Genomic DNA, 21,058 nt, shown 5'->3' on the forward strand with positions numbered 1-21,058 from the left:
GGACGTGCTAGAAATCGGACTGGAAGAGGTGGTCCTCTAAGGCTTTTTTCCTCTGCTGGTGTCAGTTATTTTCATATTTTCACGCCGAGAGTTCTCTGCAACGATTTTGGTTGGTTGTGATTAGGGATTCTGTGGAGTCGATAATGGGAGGATTGTTCGGGGAGTTAGCGATGGAGATTTCAAGGTTCAGTATTGGGGGAGTGTTGCTGCGTGGGTTGACAGTCGTCCGTGGTAGGGGGTTCTGTCAATAATGGGGTTCTTTGAGACGAGTGATTGGGCTTGGGGCTGAGTGATGCCACTTTGTGGTTAGTGACCGAGGGCCGGTAGGATCAGCTATGATGATAGGTGGATTCTGTTATCCGCTTGCTTTACTAATGAGGGCGCTAAGAAAATTTCACCCCAAGATATGATTCCTTGGTATAAAGATTATTTTGAATTAAAAGCTAATCATAATCCGAGAATTTTGAACGAAGACTTTCCTCTATCTACCTAAAATCTTAAAGGGCTGCTGGACTCCTTAACACATTTGAAGCCCAACACTTACCTCTCAGGTTAATTTGCTAGTCAATCTGTTTCCCTCCATCTACTCTTCCCCCCAACCCCCTTTAGCAACCACTTGCTACACTTATACTTTGCAGTTTCTCTCCCTCTCCTTTCTAAAAAGCATCGTTAAAAGCCACTGACTATCACTGGGACTTTGGGAAATCATTCTTGTGGTTCCCCCATGCGCATGGTATTTGGAACTAAATCTTTCTCTTTTTAATCTACCATAATTGTGACTTGATCTTTTCAGCCAACTAAGGGAGGGGGATAGCAAGTTTCCCCAAGACCCCAACACTAACCTGAATTGAAAGTTCAGCTATTTAAATTTCAGCCCTCTTTAATATAAAGATTCTCAAGCTTTAGTGTTTAACATTTTATTTCTCAAATTTACTTGAAAATAAATTTAATGGATTTTTTTGTCTGACCTATGAGTTATTTAGAAGTGCACATTCTGTTTAAAATACTATCTGTGAGTAATGCTCAAGTTGAAAAACTGCTTTATGGTTTTGTTCATGATCAGTTTTCATAAATGTCACATCTGTTATATAAAAACAATGCGTATAAATGTTCTGATTTGTGTTGTTACAGATACTAGTTAAGCAGATATCAAATATAAATATATTTCTTCAGAGCTTATTTTGTTGAGGAAAGTAAACTACTCACACTGAAAAGGTTATTCCATCTGTCCTTTATTCTGTCAATTTCTGCTTTGTATATTTGAAGCTGTTTTATTAGAAACAGTTGTGTTTTTATTTTTATTATTTTATTTTATTTTTTTGAGACAGAGTCTTAGTATGCCATGGTGTCACAGCTCAGCAACCTCCAACTCTCGAGCTTAAGCGATTCTCTAGCCTCAAGCCTCCCAAGTAGCTGGGACTACAGGCGCCCTCCACAATGCCCGGCTATTTTTTGTTGTTGTTGCAGTTGTCATTATTGTTTAGCTGGTCGGGGCTGGGTTTGAACGCCCCAGCCACTCAGCTAGGGGCGCCATCCTATTTGTGTTTTTAATAGTAAATACAACTATATAGCTCAAGAGAAAGATATAACAATTAAATTATTGTTATAACAATTAATGAAAGAACTCATTTTCATAAATGCTTTCCAGCACTGAATATTGTTGCTTTTATATAGTTTAATAATTCTGAGTGAAAAATCATAGCTAATTGCTCTGAAGCATCCTGTTAGTAAAGTTGGTACCTTCTTCATTAATGGTTATTTGTTTCCTTTTATGTGAATTTTCATATCATTTTAAAGATTTTTTTTTGCCTTTTCTTTCCTTTTTTTTTCTTCTTTTGTTGAGACAGAGTCTCACTATGTCACCCTCGGTAGAGTGCCGTGGCATCACAGCTCACAGCAACCTCAAACTCTTGGGCTGAAGTGATTCTCTTCCCTCAACCTCCCAAGTAGCTGTAACTACAGGTGCCTGCCACAATACTCTGCTATTTTTTGTTGCACTTGTCCTTTATATTATGATTAGCTAGCTCGAGCTAAGTTTGAACCCGCTAACTTCTGTGTGTGGCTAGCGCTATAACCGCTGTGCTATGGGCACTGAGCCATTTTTTGACTTTTCTTAGCAATTTCTAGTGTTATTAGAAACAACTCGCCATCACATAGTGAAAAAATTTTATGTGTGTGTGTGTATAAATATATATTATTTATTTATTTATTTATATGCAGTTTTGACCAGGGCTGGGCTCGAACCCACCACCCCTAGTATATGGGGCCAGCACCTTACTTCTTGAGCCACAGGCACCGCCCTTTTTTGTTTTTGGGGTTTTTTTTGAGACAGAGTCTCACTTTGTTGCCCGTGGTAGAGTGCAATGGCATCATAGCTCATAGCAACCTCAGACTCCAGGGCTCAAGCAATTCTCTTGCCTCAGCCTCCCAAGTATCTGGGACTACAGGTGCCTACCATAACGCCCGGCTGTTTCTAGAGACAGGGTCTCCCTCTGGCTCAGGCTGGTCTTGAACTTGTCAGCTCAGGATCTCCCAGAGTACCAGGATTACAGGCATGAGCCACCACACTGGGCCTAAATTTTATATATATTTTCATGCTAAATTGTATGATGTATTTTAATGAATAACTAGGAAACATCATGTAATCAGAAATATTTGCTTTTTCTGACAGACAGTGGTTCTCAACCTGTGGGTCGCGACCCCTTTGTAACAATGAAAATACATCCTGCATATCAGGTATTTACATTATGATTCATAACAGTAGCAAAATTACAGTTATTGGTTGGGGGTCACCACGACATGAGGAACTATATTAAAGTGTTGCAGCATTAGGAGGCATTAGGAAGGTTGACAACCACTGTGATAGAGCATCTGGGGTTCCTGTCATGGGTAATAACATCTTTCCTACCCTACCACAATGTTATGTAAACTCCTACAAATTATTTTAGTAGCTTTTGGTGGCTCGGTGCCTGTAGCTCGCCAGCCACATACACTGGAGCTGGCAGGTTCAAATCCAGCCTGGGCCTGCCAAAAAACAATAACAACTGCAACCAAAAAATAGCCAGGTGTTGTGGTGGGCGCCTGTAGTCCCAGCTACTTGGGAGGCTGAGGCAAGAGAATTGCTTATGCCCAAGAGTTTGAGGTTGCTGTGAGCTATGATGCCACGGCACTCTTCCCAGGGCAACAGCTTGAGACTGTCTCAAAAAAAAAAAAAAGAAAGAAAAAAATAGCTTTTGGTGATAGAGATTTAGTTTCCTTTGTTTCGGGTGGATGGCCATTTACATCAGGGCCGTTTATGGAATGAATGTCTTGTGCACATTTAATTAATACCACTTTTGTCACATATATAGATCAGTATTTTCTGGTGTATTTATTATTTTACCTGTTTTGATTACATTGTTTTCATATTAAGGTTTAATATCTGATAGAGCATGGTAATTGCTGATACTTACTGCATAATTCTCATGTGCCAGGCCAGGGAGGTGTGGAGTACTTTACAAGAATCATCTCATTTGATTTTTATTAACTATGAGGTAGGAATTTTATTGTCATTTCTATAACTAAAACTGAAGTAATTTCTTTTTCTTTCTTTTTTTTTTTTTTTAGAGACAGTCTCACTTTATTGCACACAGTAGAGTGCAGTAGCATCATAGCTCACAGCAACCTCCAACTCCTGGGCTTAGGTGATTCTCTTGCCTCAGCCTCCCGAGTAGCTGGGACTATAGGCACCCGCCACAATGCCTGGCTATTTTTTTGTTCAGTTTGGCTGGGGCCGGGTTTGAACTCGCTACCCTTAGTATATGGGGCTGGTGCTCTACTCACTGAGCCACCTGCACCGCCCTAAACTGAACTAATTTCTTAATTTCTTCAAAGTGGAAAGCTAGCAGAGTTGCAATTCAAATCAGCAGAAATGTTACTTCAGATTTCATGGTCTTTCTCATATTTCACCATGATTAATAACTACCATATTTTATTGAGCTTTATATGCTCCTAAAGCATTGGTTCTCAAAGTACGGTCCCTAGACCAACAACATCACCATTACTGGGCATAGAGTAAAAGTGAAAATTCTTGGGGCGGCACCTGTGGCTCACCTGGGGCCTCAGCGCTGGCCCCATATACTGAGGGTGGCAGGTTCAAACTTGGTCCTGGCCAAACTGCAACAAAAAATAGCTGGGCGTTGTGGCAGACGCCTGTAGTCCCAGCTACTGGGAGGCTGAGGCAAGAGAATTGTCTAAGTCTAAGATGATTGGTGATTGTGGTGAGCTGGGCAATGGAGTGAAACTCTGTCTCAAAAAAAAAAAAGTGAAAATTCTTGGACCCCACCATAGTCTTACTGAATCAGAAACTGCGGTGGTGAGGCTGAGAAGTTTTAACAAGCCCTCCATGTGATTTGAATACATACCCAAGTTTGAGAATCATTGCTCTGGTTTCTTGCTCAGAGACTTGCACTTTGCGTATCTAGGAAGTGTTTATGTGGTAAATGTTGATCAACTGGTATGTGGACATTGTCTTTCCAGGTTTCTTAGTGTCTCTGGGGAGCCCCTGACCAAAATCTTCCTTCAGAATCCAGCCCACCTCTTCCCAGCAGCTCTGCTTGAGTTCACAAATAACTACTAAGCTTCAGGCTCCCTAGAGAACAATGGTTGAGACCCAGTTGGCCATGCTAGCTAGTTGGACCTCACCCCAGAGATCCCCAGCTCTGGATCCAGAGGATCAGGGAAGCTCATACAAGGTAAGGAGGATGAGTCCTAGGGGTGAGAATTCATAGCAGTAGTAGATATCTCTGATCTGTCACCAGAACCTCTGAGCAGAAGCAATTGGGCCACAGGAAGCAGCTGGATGCTAGACCTGCTGCTCCTGAAACAAATCTTGATTTTCCCTGCAAGAATGAGAAACACATGGGTAATACTAATGCCTCCCTCTCTAGAGGCCAGTTATGTGACAGGAGATGGACTCTTAGGGAAACCTGTTGTTATATCGTCATCAGAGTATATATGTGTGTATATATATATATACATACACATACGTACATATATATAAAATAACTGTGTATTATATATAATTTGTTTCATTTTTGAGACAGTATCTCAAGCTGTCACTCTGGGTAGAGTACTGTAGCGTCATAGCTCACAGCACACTCCCAACTCTTGGGCTCAAGCAATTCTCTTGCCTCTGTTTTTCTAGTTTTAGTAGAGACAAGGTCTGGCTTTTGCTCAGGCTGGGTGATCACACTATATTGATCTTTTTTTTTTTTTTTTTTGTAGAGACAGAGTCTCACTTTATGGCCCTCGGTAGAGTGCCATGGCATCACACAGCTCACAGCAACCTCCAACTTCTGGGCTTAAGCGACTCTCTTGCCTCAGCCTCCCGAGTAGCTGGGACTACAGGCACCTGCCACAATGCCCAGCTATTTTTTGGTTGCAGTTCAGCCGGGGCTGGGTTTGAACCCGCCACCCTCGGTATATGGGGCCGGCGCCTTACCGACTGAGCCACAGGCGCCGCCCCTATATTGATCTTTTAGCTGCAGATTGGATTCCTAGTTAGAAGTTACTCTTGATAGGATTTTAAAAATATTTTTCCATTTCTTCCTACAATGGTTCCCCAAACAACAAATATTTTCTCTATTTTGTTTTTGAAACTTTTGGTTCTCCATTTTTATCCTCTACTCTTGTGTATTTCTATCTTGCTCTCCTTTCTGGGAAATTTTATCACCTTATTCTCCATCCCTTCTATTGAGATTCTCATTAACACTATCAATATTTTAATTCAGTTTTTAAAAACTCTAATATTCTTTATCAGCGTCCTGTTCTTATTTCCTGGGTATAATAGTATTTCTTATCCCTTTGAAGATACTGTGATAGGTTATTGGGGACAGTTTGATTTTTTGAATAGACAATATATATCCTTAGTTCAAAAATTAGAAAAACTTAAAAAGTAACACATCAAAAAGCATTATGGTGAAAAAAATTCAAGGAAAAGATGGGACTGTTCACTCAATTCTGTCCCTCCCATGTAGATGACCAGTTGACCAAAGATGAGTTTTCTTTGATTGCTTAATTCTGTATACAATGGAAAACAACTACAAATTTTTCATTTTGATTTCACAACGAGTTTCATAGTAAACAAACTTTTTTTTTTTTGCAGTTTTGTTTTTTTTTTTTTGGCCCGGACTGGCTTTGAACCCACCACCTCCAGCATATGGAGTCAGTGCCCTACTCCTTTTAGCCACAGGTGCTGCCCAGTAAACAAACCTTTTGCAACATTGTTTTTGTTTGTTTGTTTGAGATAGAGTCTCAAGCTGTCACCCTGGGTATAGTGCTGTCACAGCTCACAGCAACCTCAAACTCTTGGGCTCAAGCGATTCTCTTGCCTTAGCCTCCCAAGTAGCTAGGACTACGGGCACCCACCCCAACACCCAGCTATATTTTTTTTATTGTTGAAGTTGTCATTGTTGTTTTAGCTGGCTCCGGCTGGATTCGAACCCTCCAGCCACAGTGTATGTGGTTGGTGCCCTACCCACTGAGCTATGGGTGCCACCTGTTTGTTTTTTTGAAATAAGTTCTCACTCTGTTGCCTGGGTTAAAGTGCAATGGTGTGATCACAGTTCTCTGCTACCTCAAACTCCTGGCTTGAAGCTTGTCTCAAAAAAAAAAAAAATACAGAAAAAAACAAAAAACAAACAAACAAACAAAAAAATATATATATATATATTTTTTTTTTGTAGAGACAGAGTCTCACTTTACTGCCCTCGGTAGAGTGCCGTGATGTCACAGGACTCACAGCAACCTCCAGCTCTTGGGCTTCCGCAATTCTCCTGCCTCAGCCTCCCAAGCAGCTGGGACTACAGGTGCCCACCACAATGCCTGGCTATTTTTTGGTTGCAGTTCAGCTGGGGCTGGGTTCGAACCCACCACCTTCGGTATATGGGGCCAGCGCCCTACTCACTCAGCCACAGATGCCACCCAAAAATACAGAAAATATTATGAACAATGTATAGGGGACATTTTTGTCATGTCTTCCTTTTCTTTTTCTTTTTTTTTAGAGGCAGAGTCTCACTTTATTGCCCTCGGTAGAGTGCTGTGATGTCACAGCTCACAGCAACCTCCAACTCCTGGGCTTAGGTGATTCTCTTGCCTCAGCCTCCAGAGTAGCTGGGACTATAGGCATCTGCCAGAACGCCTGGCTATTTTTTTGTTGCAGTTTGGTCGGGGTCGGGTTTGAACCCTTGGTATACGGGGCCGGTGCCCTACCCACTGAGCCACTGGCGCTGCCCAATATCTTCCCTTTCTATTGGGCACATACGAAGTAATGGAATTGCATTTTATAGTTCAGTCACATGCAGTGAGAGTGCCAGGTGAATCTCAGTGAACCTCTGTTTCTTTTCCTGCTGGGTAGTTTTATGATTGGGTATATAATAATTTTAATCTACGTAGAAGATATTAAGAATGGATTGAGGCCTAAGAGATCATTGGTAAAGAGTAGCACTCACTTGTATGAGTCAAAAGAAGGAGACGGTTTGGGGTGGGGAACTTGTGATCTTCTGATTTCAAGATTGTTCTTTTTTAAGCTCCAAAGGAGACAAGAAAAGCTTCATCTTACTCTACTGCACTGCTTTTAATAAAAAGATGAGTTGTGCTCGATAAAATTTGGAGGTCAAAAGTCTGCACTTAAGAATATAGGAGGCCACATGTGGCCCTAATGTTGCAGGTTCTCCACCCATGATGGGATCTTAGTTTTATCTTGCACCATGATGGTCAGATAGTGATTTTGTTTGATGTTGGTATTCTGTGAGGTTGTTTTTGTAGCTATGGAGAATACCACGTCTTAGCTGATCCTAGCAGGTATCCTCTAGCAACTGTGACTGATAGTACTAGGCCAGCTCTCAGTTATGAGGGACTAAATTGTCCTCATTCTAAAATAAAGGAATGGGGGCCATGCCTGTGGCTCAGTGGGCAGGATGCTGGCCCCATATGCCAAGGGTGGCAGGTTCAAACCTGGCCCCGGCCAAACATCAACACAAAAATAGCCAGGCATTGTGGTGGGTACCTGTAGTTCCAGCTACTTGAGAGGCTGAGGCAAGAGAATCGCCTAAGCTGGGGAGTTGGAGATTGCTGTGAGCTGTGACGCCACGACACTCTACTGTGGGCGATAAAGTGAAACTCTGTTTCTACAAAAAAAAAAAGAAAAAGGAATCATAATAAAATAAAATAAAGGAATGGAAAAGACTGACTTAAAAACAAGAACCAAAAGGGCGGCACCTGTAGCTCAGTGAGTAGGGCGCCGGCCCCATATGCCGAGGGTGGCGGGTTCAAACCCAGCCCCGGCCAAACGGCAACAAAAAAATAGCCGGGTGTTGTGGCGGGTGCCTGTAGTCCCAGCTGCTCGGGAGGCTGAGGCAAGAGAATCGCATAAGCCCAAGAGTTAGAGGTTGCTGTGAGCCGTGTGACGCCACGGCACCCTACCTGAGGGCGGTACAGTGAGACTCTGTCTCTACAAAAAAAAAAAAAAAAAAAAAAAAAACAAGAACCAAAAGAAAGCTAGGGCTGCAATTTTAAGAACAGATCAAAAGGAATTTAAGATGAAAAGTACTTACAGGGTTAAAGTCTGGTGGTTCATATTTATAAAAGGAATAATATACAAAGAATTATAAAAATTATCAACATTTATTTAGTTGATAATGTATCTTTGAACTATATTAGCTAAAAATAAAATACACCATTGGGCATTTTATCACAGTACTCTCAAAAACATTGATCAAAGCAGAAAAAATATAAAATTTTGCTATAACATCGATTCTGTTTTCTTACCAAGAGCATTAAATTGGAAATAAAAAAGTAACAGCTTCTTACAAAACAATGTGAATACAGTTAATGCCTCTGAAGTGGATGCTTTGATATTTTCATTATTTTCATATATTTTTCCACAATTAAAAAAATCAATAGGATGGGCGGTGCCTGTGGCTCAAAGGAATAGGACACTGGCCCCATATACCTGAGGTGGCAGGCTCAAACCCAGTCCCAGTCAAAAACTGCAAAAAAAAAAAAAAAAAATTCAATAGGCTCTGCACCTGTAGCTCAGCAGCCAGGGTGCCAGCCATATACACTGGAGCCGGCGGGTTTGAACACAGCCCGGGCCTGCCAAACAACAATGACAACTACAGCCAAAAAATAGCCGGGCATTGTGGTGAGCACCTGTAGTCCCAGCTACTTGGGAGGCTGAGGCAAGAGAATCTCTTAAGCCCACGAGTTTGAGGTTACTGTGAGCTGTAATGCTGTAGCATTCTACCCAGGGTGACATAATCCAACTCTCTAAATAAATAAATAAAAATAAAAGATATGTGTTACGGTTTCAAATGAATAAATTAGAAAAAGAAGTCAGTAAAGATAGAACAATAAGGACTAAACAAAGATGAGGTAAGAAATCAATCACAGCGAAGAAAAGGAATTGGGTAAGAAATCAATCATAGCGAAGAAAAGGAATTGATAGAGATGTTTGCCAGAAAGAAGGTAGTTCTATGTGGTAGTAATCAAGCAAAAGGAGTATAAGTAAATATAACCAAAGTATGTAACAAAACATGAGAAATAGTTCTGTGCACAAGATTGAAATAACTGTGAATGAGTATCATATAAAATCATGCGAAAATTATGAAAACCTAAACAAAAGAATAAAATTTTACCAAAAAATAAATGGCCAAACTGATAAGAACAAATGATGTAAAAGGTCCTTGAAGAAATTAAAATGTTGATGGCCAGGTGAGGGGGCTCACACCTATAATCCTAGCACTCTGGTAGGCCAACCGTGATGGATTGCTTGAGCTAATGAGTTGGAGACCAGCCTGAGCAAGAATGAGACCCTATCTCTATTAATGATAGAAAAACTAGCCAGGTGTGGTGAGCGCCTGTAGACCCAGCTATTTGGGAAACATAGGCAAGAGAATCTCTTGAGCCCATGAATTTGAGCTGTGACACCATGCCATACAACCCCAAGGACAAGAGAGACTCTATCTCGAAAGAAAAGAAAAGAAGAAAGGAAAGGAAGAAAAGAAATAAATTTTTTTTTTTTTTGAGACAGAGCCTCAAGCTGTTGTCCTGGGTAGAGTGCTGTCGCATCATAGCTCACAGCAACCTCCAACTCCTGGGCTTAAGCGATTCTCTTGCCTTGGCCTCCCAAGTAGCTGGGACTACAGGCGCCCACTACAACGCCGGGCTATTTTTTGGTAGTAGTTGTCATTGTTGTTTGGCAGGCCCGGGCTGGATTCGAACCCACCAGCTCTGGTATGTGGCTGGCACCTTATCTGCTCGAGCTATAGGCGCCAAACCAAAATAAAATGTTAATTCAACACTTTGAACACAATAAAAAATAATGGAAAAGTTCATGTGTTTTTCAGCTGATCTTTATGCCAAAGTTTTAGGTAAGGTTGCTGTGAGCTGTGATGCCATAGCACTCTACCAAGGGCAACATAGTGTGACTGTCTCAAAACCAAAAAAACCCTCACTATTTTCTCATTCAGCAACCCACTCCAACATCAAAGAAGTCAAAATGAAAGTAGGAGACTATTGGCTCAGTGCTTGTAGCTCAGCAGCTAGGGCCCCAGCCACGTACACTGGAGCTGGTCACTTTGAATCCAGCCCGGGTCTGCCAAACAACAACAACTACAACAAAAAATACCTGGGCATTGTGGCGGGTGCCTGTAGTCCCAGCTACTTGGGAGGCTGAGGCAAGAGAATCGCTTAAGTCCAAGAGTTTGAGGTTGCTGTGAGCTGTGAAGCCATGGCAGTCTACCAAGGGTGACGTAGTGAGACTCTGTCTCAAAAAAAAAAAAAAGAAAGAAAGAAAATAGGAAAATATCTTAAAAAGTATAAAAATCCTATATATCAGAAGCTATGAGATAGTATAATAAAACAATACTAAAAATAACTTAGAAAAGTAATTTATTTCATGCAAATAAATTTAAAAGTCTACCTGATAAGGATGAATTTCTTTCTTTTTTTTTTTTGAGATAAGGTCTCACTTTGTCACCTTCTGCCTTGGTAGAGTGCTGTGACGTCATAGCTCACAGCAACCTCAAACTCTTGGGTTTAAGCCATTCTCTTGCTTCAGCCTCCCAAGTAGCTGGGACTACAGGTACCTGCCACAACGTCTAACTATTTTTTGTTGCAGTTTTCACTGTTGTTTAGCAGGTCTGGGCTGGTGCCCTAACTGCTGAGCTACTGGTGCCGAGTCAGAATTTCTTTTTGTTTTAAATTTCTGATTGATATGAGAGTACACACAATTAGGTTACTTTGTTTGCATTTCTAAGATTAAGTTTGGGTTGGAGTTATGTTCTTCACCCAGGAAGTGTGTCATATACTCATGTGTTGCACCTGTTGGATGGAAGCTTACTGAACTCTCTCCTCCTGTCTCCCCCATTCTTGAATTTAATTTTGAGTTTTTCTCTCATGTGAGCACATGGTGGTTAATCTGCTGGTTTCAGTTAAGTATTGAGTACATGTGATGCTTGTTTTTCTATTCTTGTGATACTTTACTTAGGAGAGTGTTCTCCAAGTCTTTCCAGATTGTTACAAGAGACACAAAATCTCCATCTTTTTATGCCTGAATAGTATTCCATGGTATACATATTCCACAGTTTATTAATCCATTCATGTATTGAAGGTCGCTTGGGTTGTTTACACATCTTTGTTTTGTGAATTAAAGGGACAAATTTCTTAAAACATAGAATTGCCACAAGGGTATATGTGAAACTTGGTAAACGGTCTGTGAAGCTAGTGAATGATGCCCCATGATCATATCAATGTACACAGCTATGATTTAATTTAAAAAAATAGAATTGCCCACCATTTCTTATTGTATTATTTTTTATTTATTTATTTACTTTTTTGAGATAGAGTCTCACTTTGTCGCCCTTGGTAGAGTGTGGTAGTGTCACAGCTCACAGAACCTTGCACTCTGCAGCTCAAGCGATTCTCTTGCCTCAGCTTCCCAAATAGCTGGGACTATAGGCGCCCACAACAGTGTCAGGCTATTTTTTTTTTTTTGAGACAGAGTCTCACTACATCACCCTCAGTAAAGTGCTGTGGCGTCACAGCTCACAGCAACCTCAAACTCTTGGGCTTAAGCGATTCTCTTGCCTCAGCCTCCCAAGTAGCTAGGACTACAGGCACCCACCACAACGCCTGGCTGGGTTTGAACCCGCCAGTCTGGGAGTATGTGGCTGGTGCCGTAACCACTGTGCTATAGGCCCCGAGCCTGTCAGGCTATTTTTTTTTTAGAGACAGAGTCTCACTTTATTGCCCTCCGTAGAGTGCTGTAGTGTCACAGCTCACAACAACCTCCAACTCCTGGGCTTAGGCGATTCTCTTGTCTCAGCCTCCCGAATAGCTGGGACTACAGGCACCCGCCACAATGCCTGGCTATTTTTTTGTTGCAGTTTGGCCGGGGCTGGATTTGAACCCACCACCCTCTGTATATTGGGCTGGTACCCTACTCACTGAGCCACAGGCCCTGCCCCACAAATGTATTTCTATCTATATTTTCTAAGGTTCTATGCATGAATTTTGAGTCTGTGTAAGGTGGTGCATTGGTAGTAAGAGCATCTGAAATTCATTTTGGATTGTGCCCTTGTCATGTTTAATATTTTTTCTCTAGAGTCCAGCTCTGTTTAATATGAAAGTGGAGGCTCTTTTTTTGTTGAGACAAGAGTCTCACTCTCAGAGTGAGTTTTTATAAAGAAGAGGTAAATTAAAAGCAACAACAAAACCCATGATCCATATTCCTGACTAATAGTCTCTCCATCCCTCAAAGCTAACTATTCACATTGAACAAGAATGTGCCCTTACAGGGATCAGTGTCCTTCAGGGATGTGGCTATAGATTTCAGCACAGAGGAATGGCAGCACCTGGACCCTTCTCAGAGAAACCTCTACTGGGATGTGATGCTGGAGACTTACAGCCACCTGCTGTCAGTAGGTGAGCACAGTCACCTTAATGTCTGAAAGGAAGCCTCACTGAGAGTGTTTCCATTCTCAAAGTATCTTAAATAGGTGATGGTTTTGTCCTTGATTTTTGTCCAGGATTGTTTATCTCTTTCAGGCACTCAGAATATTACTTTATTCTTGGAAATATGTGGCTACTTTTCTGAATAACAAATCCTCGTCAAACAATAAGACTTTATTGATTGGGCTGTAAAACATAATTAGTTTGACCTGCTCTTTTGTCATTTCCCATATACAGGGTATCAGCTTCCCAAAGGAGAGGTTGGCATGTTAGAGCAAGGAAAGGAGCCATGGGCAATGCAGGGTGAGAATCCACATCAGAGCTGTCCAGGTGAGCAAGTGTGTCCCAGGTGGGAGTTGGGAGAAAATCTCAGCTGTCTCGAAAAGACTAGAACCTTTGAAATGCTATTAAGATGACTCTTCTGGCAGGTTCTAATGTTGTATATTCCTTGAGGATTCTTGGCACTGGCCTCTCAGATCACTAAATGCCTTCTACCTGGATGACCTTTGTCATTTCTGTCTTCTTCCTTGGCTTTTTGGATTCTGAATCATGTGCCAGTGTGCCTCTTTCTTGCTTGATTTTCTCTAACATTCTTTTTTTCCTACCTTCCTGTAGTCTTAGAGTCCTTCTTTTATACATTCAGGCATTCATGAATCTGCTTTCTTTCAAAATACCTTGTGTTACACATTCCTACTCCTCTTAATCCCTTTTTATTTCTTAGTCACTGTAAGATGCCTCATAACTTTATATCTTTTTTTTTTTTTTTGAGACAGAGTCTCACTATGTCACCCTCAGTAGAGTGCCATGGTGTCATAGCTCACAGCAACCTCAAACTCTTGGGCTTAAGTGATTCTCTTGCCTCAGCCTCCCACGTAGCTGGGACTACAGGTGCCCGCCACAATGCCCGGCTATTTTTTTGGTGCAGTTGTCATTGTTGTTTAGCAGACCCAGGCCAGATTCAAACCTGCCAGCCTGGGTGTATGTGACCGGCTCCCTACCCACTGAGTTATGGGTGCCACCCATAACTTTATATCTGATCAGGCTCTCTTCCTATGTTCTCTGTAGGCAGTGCCTTGAGATTTCTCACTTTTCCCCAATGCTCCATGCTGTTCATCTAGCTGATGAATTGGGGGCCAGTATCAATTAACTGTAGGGGAGTGGCTTTCTGCTGTAGTTCACATTATAAATCACTCTTTCTGTCATTTCCTTCTAACATTTGTTGAGCAATTCCCTGCTGATGAGGGTCTCTCTGTGGTGCAGAGAAAGCACCATCTAGTTTATTTTATCTTGTTCATTTCTTCTAACTACTGAATTATAGCTCAGAATGTTTCCTATATACCCTGTCCCTACCCTCCTCATCACATTACTCACTCTCACCCTTTTCTCTGTCTTCATTCTGGGTGAGCCATTTGTGCCTCTCCATCCCACATCTGCTAGCTGTTCTTTGAGCTAAATTCACCTGTTTCTCCTTTGAGAAGGGATGTTTGGGTTCCAAACTGTAGCCTGAAATCTCTGGAAAAAAGGCTTCTTTTTACATTAAAAGGGAAAGTGATAGCAGAGATATTAGTTGTATTTGAATCTAGAAGAACTGTGGCAGATTGGTGACCAGATAGAGACCTATCAGCAAATAGAAAATAAATATTTCAATGATGTTGCTTTCATTAAGAACATATTGACTATAAGAGGCATTATGGGGGCGGCGCCTGTGGCTCAGTCGGTAAGGCGCTGGCCCCATATACCGAGGGTGGCGGGTTCAAACCCGCCCCCGGCCAAACTGCAACCAAAAAATAGCTGGGCGTTGTGGTGGGCGCCTGTAGTCCCAGCTACTCGGGAGGCTGAGGCAAGAGAATTGCTTAAGCCCAGGAGTCGGAGGTTACTGTGAGCTGTGTGAGGCCATGGCACTCTACCGAGGGCCATAAAGTGAGACTCTGTCTCTACAAAAAAAAAAAAAAAAAGGCATTATGAATATAAGTACATTAGAAAAATAATCCACGTGATCCCCATAGAAAAATAATTCATGTGAGCCCAAACATTTCATTCTCTTTTTGTCTGTTTTTTTTTTTGTTTGTTTTTTGAGACAGATTCTCATTATGTCACCCTTGGTAGAGTGCTGTGGCATCAGAGCTCACAGCAACCTCAAACTCTTGGGCTTAAGCGATTCCCTTGCCTTAGCCTCCCAAGTAGCTGGGCCTATAGGCACCCAGCTATTTTTTTGTTGCAGTTGTCATTGCTGTTTAGCTGGCCTGGGCCATGTTCAAACCCGCCACCCTCAGTGTATGTGGTTGGCTCCGTAACCACAGTGCTATGGGTGCCTAGCCAAAACATTTCATTTTCTAAAGAACCCATCAATGTGATGCATTTGGAAATATTTGAAGCATAATTTAGATTTTATACCATTATAATCAAACTAATATATCAAAGAATGTTAAAATTTAAACATTATTGAAATGGCTAAATTTCTTCCTATACTGACCATGAGTGTACTCCAACAGGAGAAAAATTATTGGACCAATTGGACCGTAACCAATGTGGAAAAATGCTAAGTTATAAACAAACATCCTCCCAACATCAGAAAATACATACTGGAGAGAAGTCTGACAATTGTACTAGACTTCAAAAGATCATCACCCAGAATTTACAGTTCAAGGTACATTTGCAAAGTCAGACAGGAGAAAAACTGTACACATGTGTTGAATGTGGAAAGGCTTTTGTTCAGAACTCAGAATTCATTACACATCAGAAAACCCATACTAAAGAAGAACCTTATAAAGGCAATGAATGTGGAAAATCCTTTTGCCAAGTATCTTCTCTTTTCAGGCATCAAAAAATCCATACCAGAGAAAAGCTCTCTGAATGCAGTGAATGTGGGAGAGGATTCCTTTATAACTCAGATCTCACTATATGTGAGAAAACTCATAATGGAGAGAGACATTCTCAATGTGTAGATTGTGGCAAAGCATTTACACAAAAGTCCATGCTCAGGGCAAATGAGAAAATTCATACAAGTAAGGGATCCTATATATGGATGGAATGTGGACAGCCCTTCATCCAGAAGACTCAATTGATTGCACATCAAAGAATTCACATTGGACAAAAACCATATGAATGCAGTAATGGTGGGCAGTCTTTCATTTCCAAGTCACAACTTCAGGTGCATCAACAAATCCACACAAGAATAAGGCCCTATATACAAACCGAATATGAGAAAGTCTTCATTAGTAGTTCCAACCTCATTACACATGAGAAAGTTAAAATTAAAGAGAAATCTTTCATGTGTACTGAATGTGAAAAGGCTTTTATGTACAGATCAGATTTGATTATACATCAGAGAATTCACACTGGAGAAAAACCTTACAAATGCAGTATCTGTGGAAAAGCCTTCACTCAGAAGTCAGCACTCACAGTGCACCAGAGAATTCACACAGGAGAAAAATCATATGTGTGCATGAAATGTGGATTGGCCTTCATCCGGAAGGCACACCTGGTTGTACATCAAACAGTTCATACTGGAGAGAAACCTTATGAATGTGGTCACTGTGGCAAATTCTTTGCTTCCAAGTCACAACTCCATGTACATAAACGAATTCACACAGGAGAAAAACCCTATAAGTGCAATAACTGTGGAAGGGCATTCACTATCAGGTCAAATCTCATTACACATCAGAAAACTCACACAGGAGAAAAATCTTATGTATGCTCTAAATGTGGAAAGGCCTTTACTCACAGGTCAGATTTGATTACACACCAGAGAATCCATACTGGAGAGAAGCCTTATGAATGTAGTACCTGTGGAAAAGCCTTCACTCAGAAATCAAATCTCAATATACACCAGAAAATTCATACTGGAGAGAGACAATATAAATGCCATGAGTGTGGGAAAGCCTTCAACCAGAAATCAATACTCACTGTGCATCAAAAGATTCATACAGGAGAGAAACCATATGCATGTACTGAGTGTGGAAAAGCCTTCATCCAAAAGTCAAATTTTATTACTCATCAGAGAATTCATTCTGGGGAGAAACCTTACAAATGCAGTGACTGTGGGAAATCCTTCACTTCCAAGTCTCAGCTCCGGGTGCATCAACTAATTCACACAGGAGAGAAGCCATATGTGTGTGCTGAGTGTGGGAAAGCCTTTACTGTTAGATCAAGTCTTGGTAAACACCAGAAAACTCACACAGGAGAAAAGCCCTATGTTTGTTCTGAATGTGGGAAGACTTTCAGACAGAAGGCAGAGTTGATTACACATCATAGAATTCATACTGGGGAGAAACCTTATGAATGCAGTGACTGTGGGAAGTCTTTCACTAAGAAATCACAGCTGCAAGTGCATCAGCGAATTCACACAGGAGAGAAGCCTTATGTATGTGCTGAGTGTCAGAAGGCCTTTACTAACAAGTCAAATTTGAATAAACACCAGACAACACACACAGGATAGAAACCCTACATGTGTGCCGTCTGTGGGAAATTAGTGCTCAACATGCATCAGAGTATTCACACTTGAGAGAAACAGAGTACGAAAATCTCACCAAGGACAGGTTTGATAGTGCACTATTGAATCCATGCAGCAGAATATTATTTTAAAGTGGAAATGTGTACATCACTGTTCAGAAAAGGATATGTAAGAAGACACTGGGGCAAAGGAAGCTTCCCTCATTGTCACTAGCCTCATTAAATCTTAGAACATACATCCTGAGAAGGAACTGAGTCAACTGGGTAAATTAGAAAAAGCCTTCTCAGAGAATAGAAAAAAGGAAGAAAGAAAAAACCTTCTCACAAAACTACAATGGTTCACTATTACCAAAAAAATTTTTTTGAGACAGAGTCTCACTTTGTCACCTTGAGTAGAGTGCCATGGAGTCATAGCTCACAGCAACCTCAAACTCTTGGGCTCAAGCAATTCCTTTGCCTCAGCCTCCTGAGTAGCTGGGACTACAGGCGCCTGCCATAGCACCCGGCTATTTTTAGAGGCGAGGTCTCACTCTGGCTCAGGCTGGTCTCAAACCTGTGAGCTCAGGCAATCCACCCACCTCTGCCTCCCAGAGTACTGGGATTACAGGCGTGAGACACTGTGCCCAGCCACCAAATTCTTTATAAGAAAGATTATATTGTGTTTATGATAATCCTGTTTTCTGTGGAATAGGTACAGTGCCAACAAACTGAGTGGTAAAGGAACATAGTCTATATGTTGGCAATAAATCCTAAATCCTGTGAGTTGTTTGTTGTAGAACACATTGTCTAACAGAATAATGGGTGATATTTCATTCTTTTGAATCTAACACAGTTGTGCATATCTAATCTCCCACTGAATATTTTTATCAAGAAAGAGATACTGCAATAAAAATATTCATTATTTATACTGACACAAAACTCAGTGTGTTGACTTCCACTGTCATCTAGCACAATGACTTAACAGCCATTCCCATCAGCCACCAGTAATGTCTCTGAGCCTCCCAGGCCATCAGTACATTGTCTTTTGATGTGTGGCACAAAGTCCAATGAATTACTACCACCCTTAGGGAAACTCCTGAGGTAAGTATTTTCAGGTCACCTGGGTCAACTGAAATCTCTCTTCCACTGTCACAGTTCTTCCAACTCATTTGCCTTTCTTAATGATGTGACTTTCATAATAACAAATCAGTAACTCATGATGAAACCAACAAAGACACATATTCGCTCTCTGCTCCAGGTCCATCTTCCCCCATGTGTCTCAAACACATCCATTCAGTTCCTGCCTCAGGGCCTTTGCATTTGCAGTGGCCTCTGCAAAGAGCACTTCTTTGCTATATTTGTGGTGCTTGCTCCCTCATATCTTTCTTTCCATGATGCCTTCTCACAGGCCTTTTCTGCCTTTCCCTGCCTTGCTGGGTTGAAATTCCAGCCCTGCACCCTTCCTCCTTTATACTTCACAGCAATTACCACCATGATGCTTTGTATATATTGCTTATTTGTCCGTGGCTTCCACACAAGAACATTCTTCCCTGTTCAACATTAAGAGCCTATACTCATGTCTGCTGTACAGCAAGCATTCCATAAATGCATATTGTAATGACACCTGCTCATCATGTCACTTCCCTCTGTTTCTTTGTGGCAGCATAAGATGCCCTAATAGAGAGAACCAACTTGTTTGAAACACATCAGGCTTTTTCACCTCCAGACTGTACCTGGGCTGTGTCCCTTCCTGGCCCTAAAGGTCAAAAGTTGTTGTAAACCTTTTAGCCTGATGCCATCCCATTTAAAGAATTGACATCTGAGGTACAAGAAATCCCATGTGGATGCTTGCTTTCAGGATTCTTTGCCATGATTCCAAAATCCCACAGCTCCAGTGATTGTAAATGGCATGCTCTTCTCCAGAATGTACAGCTCTTTCCTGTCCCAATTGTACTTTGACAGGTTCCTGCTTCCCCTAAACCCAACCTACACACTTGCTCATCTAGCCCAAAGAGAGTTGCCTGAAGCCAATGGTATGGAGGGGCCAAGAGGCCATGGTCTTTGGCCATGAGGTGTCCAACTCTAGATAAGCAAGTGTCCTTGCTAATGCTGGCACATGGTCTGGTCTGGTGAATGCTGAGCTACTTTGGGCTCCTTTGATACCAGCAAAATGGTTGTCTGCCAGTCCACTGGCCATTCTGGGAGTGGGAAATAGCTGAGCTGTGCAGAGATGGTCTCGCCTCTGTGAAGAGCAGGATAGGGAGGTAGCGATGGAGGCGAAGGGACAGAACCTAGTCAAGGGAGCAGGACCAGGGCTTCCCCTTTAATCCTCAACCCCTAATCGAGTAGTTCTTGGTGATACATCCTGTTACCAAGCACCCCAACCTTAACTCAATGTCTGCTAACCCATCATTAGCTCTCCTTCATCTCATCCCTTTATGTTATCTGATGATCCACCATACACTGTTCCTCATCTTAGAACAGTGTCTGCTGACCCATCTTTATCCTTCCTTTGTCTCAACCAGTAATCTGTGGCTTCACAATTATTCCCCCAGTTCAGGAGGTTTTGTGACCCACTATTATCCCCAGTGTTGGAGAATGTTACCTGACTTCTGGAGTGTGTCTGGAGATCATCCCTTTCTCCCTTTCTCTTCTTGCCCCACCCTAGAACAGTCTGAGCACTCTTCATTTACCTCCTTTTACCTTACTCCTATGTGTATCCCCTTTAATGAGTTCTGCGAAATAGTGTCTGGAGAGCTCTTTACCTCTTCCCCATACACCTTGCTTCAGCATAATGTCTGTTGCTTCATACTACTTGTGCAGTCTGGTAACCTCTATACTCCAGTATCTGATGAACACTTATTACAACTCTCAGAATGGAGGACATATCCCACCTAACCCAACCATTATTTTCTCCTGATACTTTTGTTCAACTTCAGCAGGATGTCTTGTGGTCCCCTGCATTTTTTGTCCATCACAGTGATGACCACTTATCTCCCATTACTCAGCTAACAGTGTCTGTAACTCCCTAGAATAGCATGTGGTGATGTCCTCCCAATATGGCACATGCCGTTAACTTGCCTCCCTTCCCTTATGTAAGGATAATGACTGATAATGAACCATAATCTTCACATTTCTCATCTGTATTTTGTAGCCTCCATTATCCCTTCTTCATAGAACCCCCATTAACTACCAACCCCATGTCTGTTGGTGACCATTAACCACTACCTCAGTGTCTAACCCCTCCATTAAATCCAGGTGGTACTTGCTAGTTCCCTGTCAGCGCCCACTAACACAATAACTGCTGATTCTCCATTACCCACATTGCTTTGCTTCAGTCATCTGTGACTACTGCAAATTTCTCAGTTTTCCTTCTCCACGTTTTCATGGACAGGAACCTTCGGAGACAGGGATGAGGGATGAAGTCCAGCCTCATAAACCCTTCCCTTCTAGTGAGGGAATTACAGGACCAGGGAGGATCTGTGGACCCCAGGAGTCCACAAGTTGAGCTTCCCATTTTCAGCAGAACAGTGAGAGCTGTGGATGTGGGTTCAAATCTTGGTGCCAATACTGATCCACCCTGGGCCTGTCCAGAAACCTCCTCTGGACCTCGATTGCTCCACCTACAAAATGG

At 41.8% G+C, this 21,058-nt stretch overlaps 1 protein-coding gene across 1 annotated transcript; it reads left to right on the top strand.

The window, feature by feature from the left end:
• On the top strand, positions 1-18,350 carry LOC128595901 (zinc finger protein 585A-like). Its single transcript, XM_053605042.1, has 6 exons — positions 1-109; positions 2,672-2,736; positions 4,519-4,733; positions 12,840-12,966; positions 13,231-13,323; positions 15,486-18,350. The coding sequence occupies exons 3-6, from the start codon at positions 4,641-4,643 to the stop codon at positions 17,429-17,431; spliced, it is 2,259 nt and encodes a 752-aa protein (XP_053461017.1). The 5' UTR covers positions 1-109; positions 2,672-2,736; positions 4,519-4,640; the 3' UTR covers positions 17,432-18,350.
• The last annotated feature ends 2,708 nt before the right edge of the window (positions 18,351-21,058 follow it).

Source organism: Nycticebus coucang, chromosome 10 (genome assembly GCF_027406575.1).
Source record: "Nycticebus coucang isolate mNycCou1 chromosome 10, mNycCou1.pri, whole genome shotgun sequence".
Lineage (NCBI taxonomy): Eukaryota > Metazoa > Chordata > Mammalia > Primates > Lorisidae > Nycticebus > Nycticebus coucang.

What these genes read in the sequence shown, in the direction of transcription:
- LOC128595901 (XM_053605042.1), top strand. Translation starts at nt 4,641, where the DNA reads ATGGTTGAGACCCAGTTGGCCATGCTAGCTAGTTGGACCTCACCCCAG. An exon ending in ATCAGGGAAGCTCATACAAG is followed by an intron (nt 4,734 to 12,839) that starts GTAAGGAGGATG and finishes GTGCCCTTACAG; the next exon opens with GGATCAGTGTCCTTCAGGGA. An exon ending in TCCACATCAGAGCTGTCCAG is followed by an intron (nt 13,324 to 15,485) that starts GTGAGCAAGTGT and finishes GTACTCCAACAG; the next exon opens with GAGAAAAATTATTGGACCAA.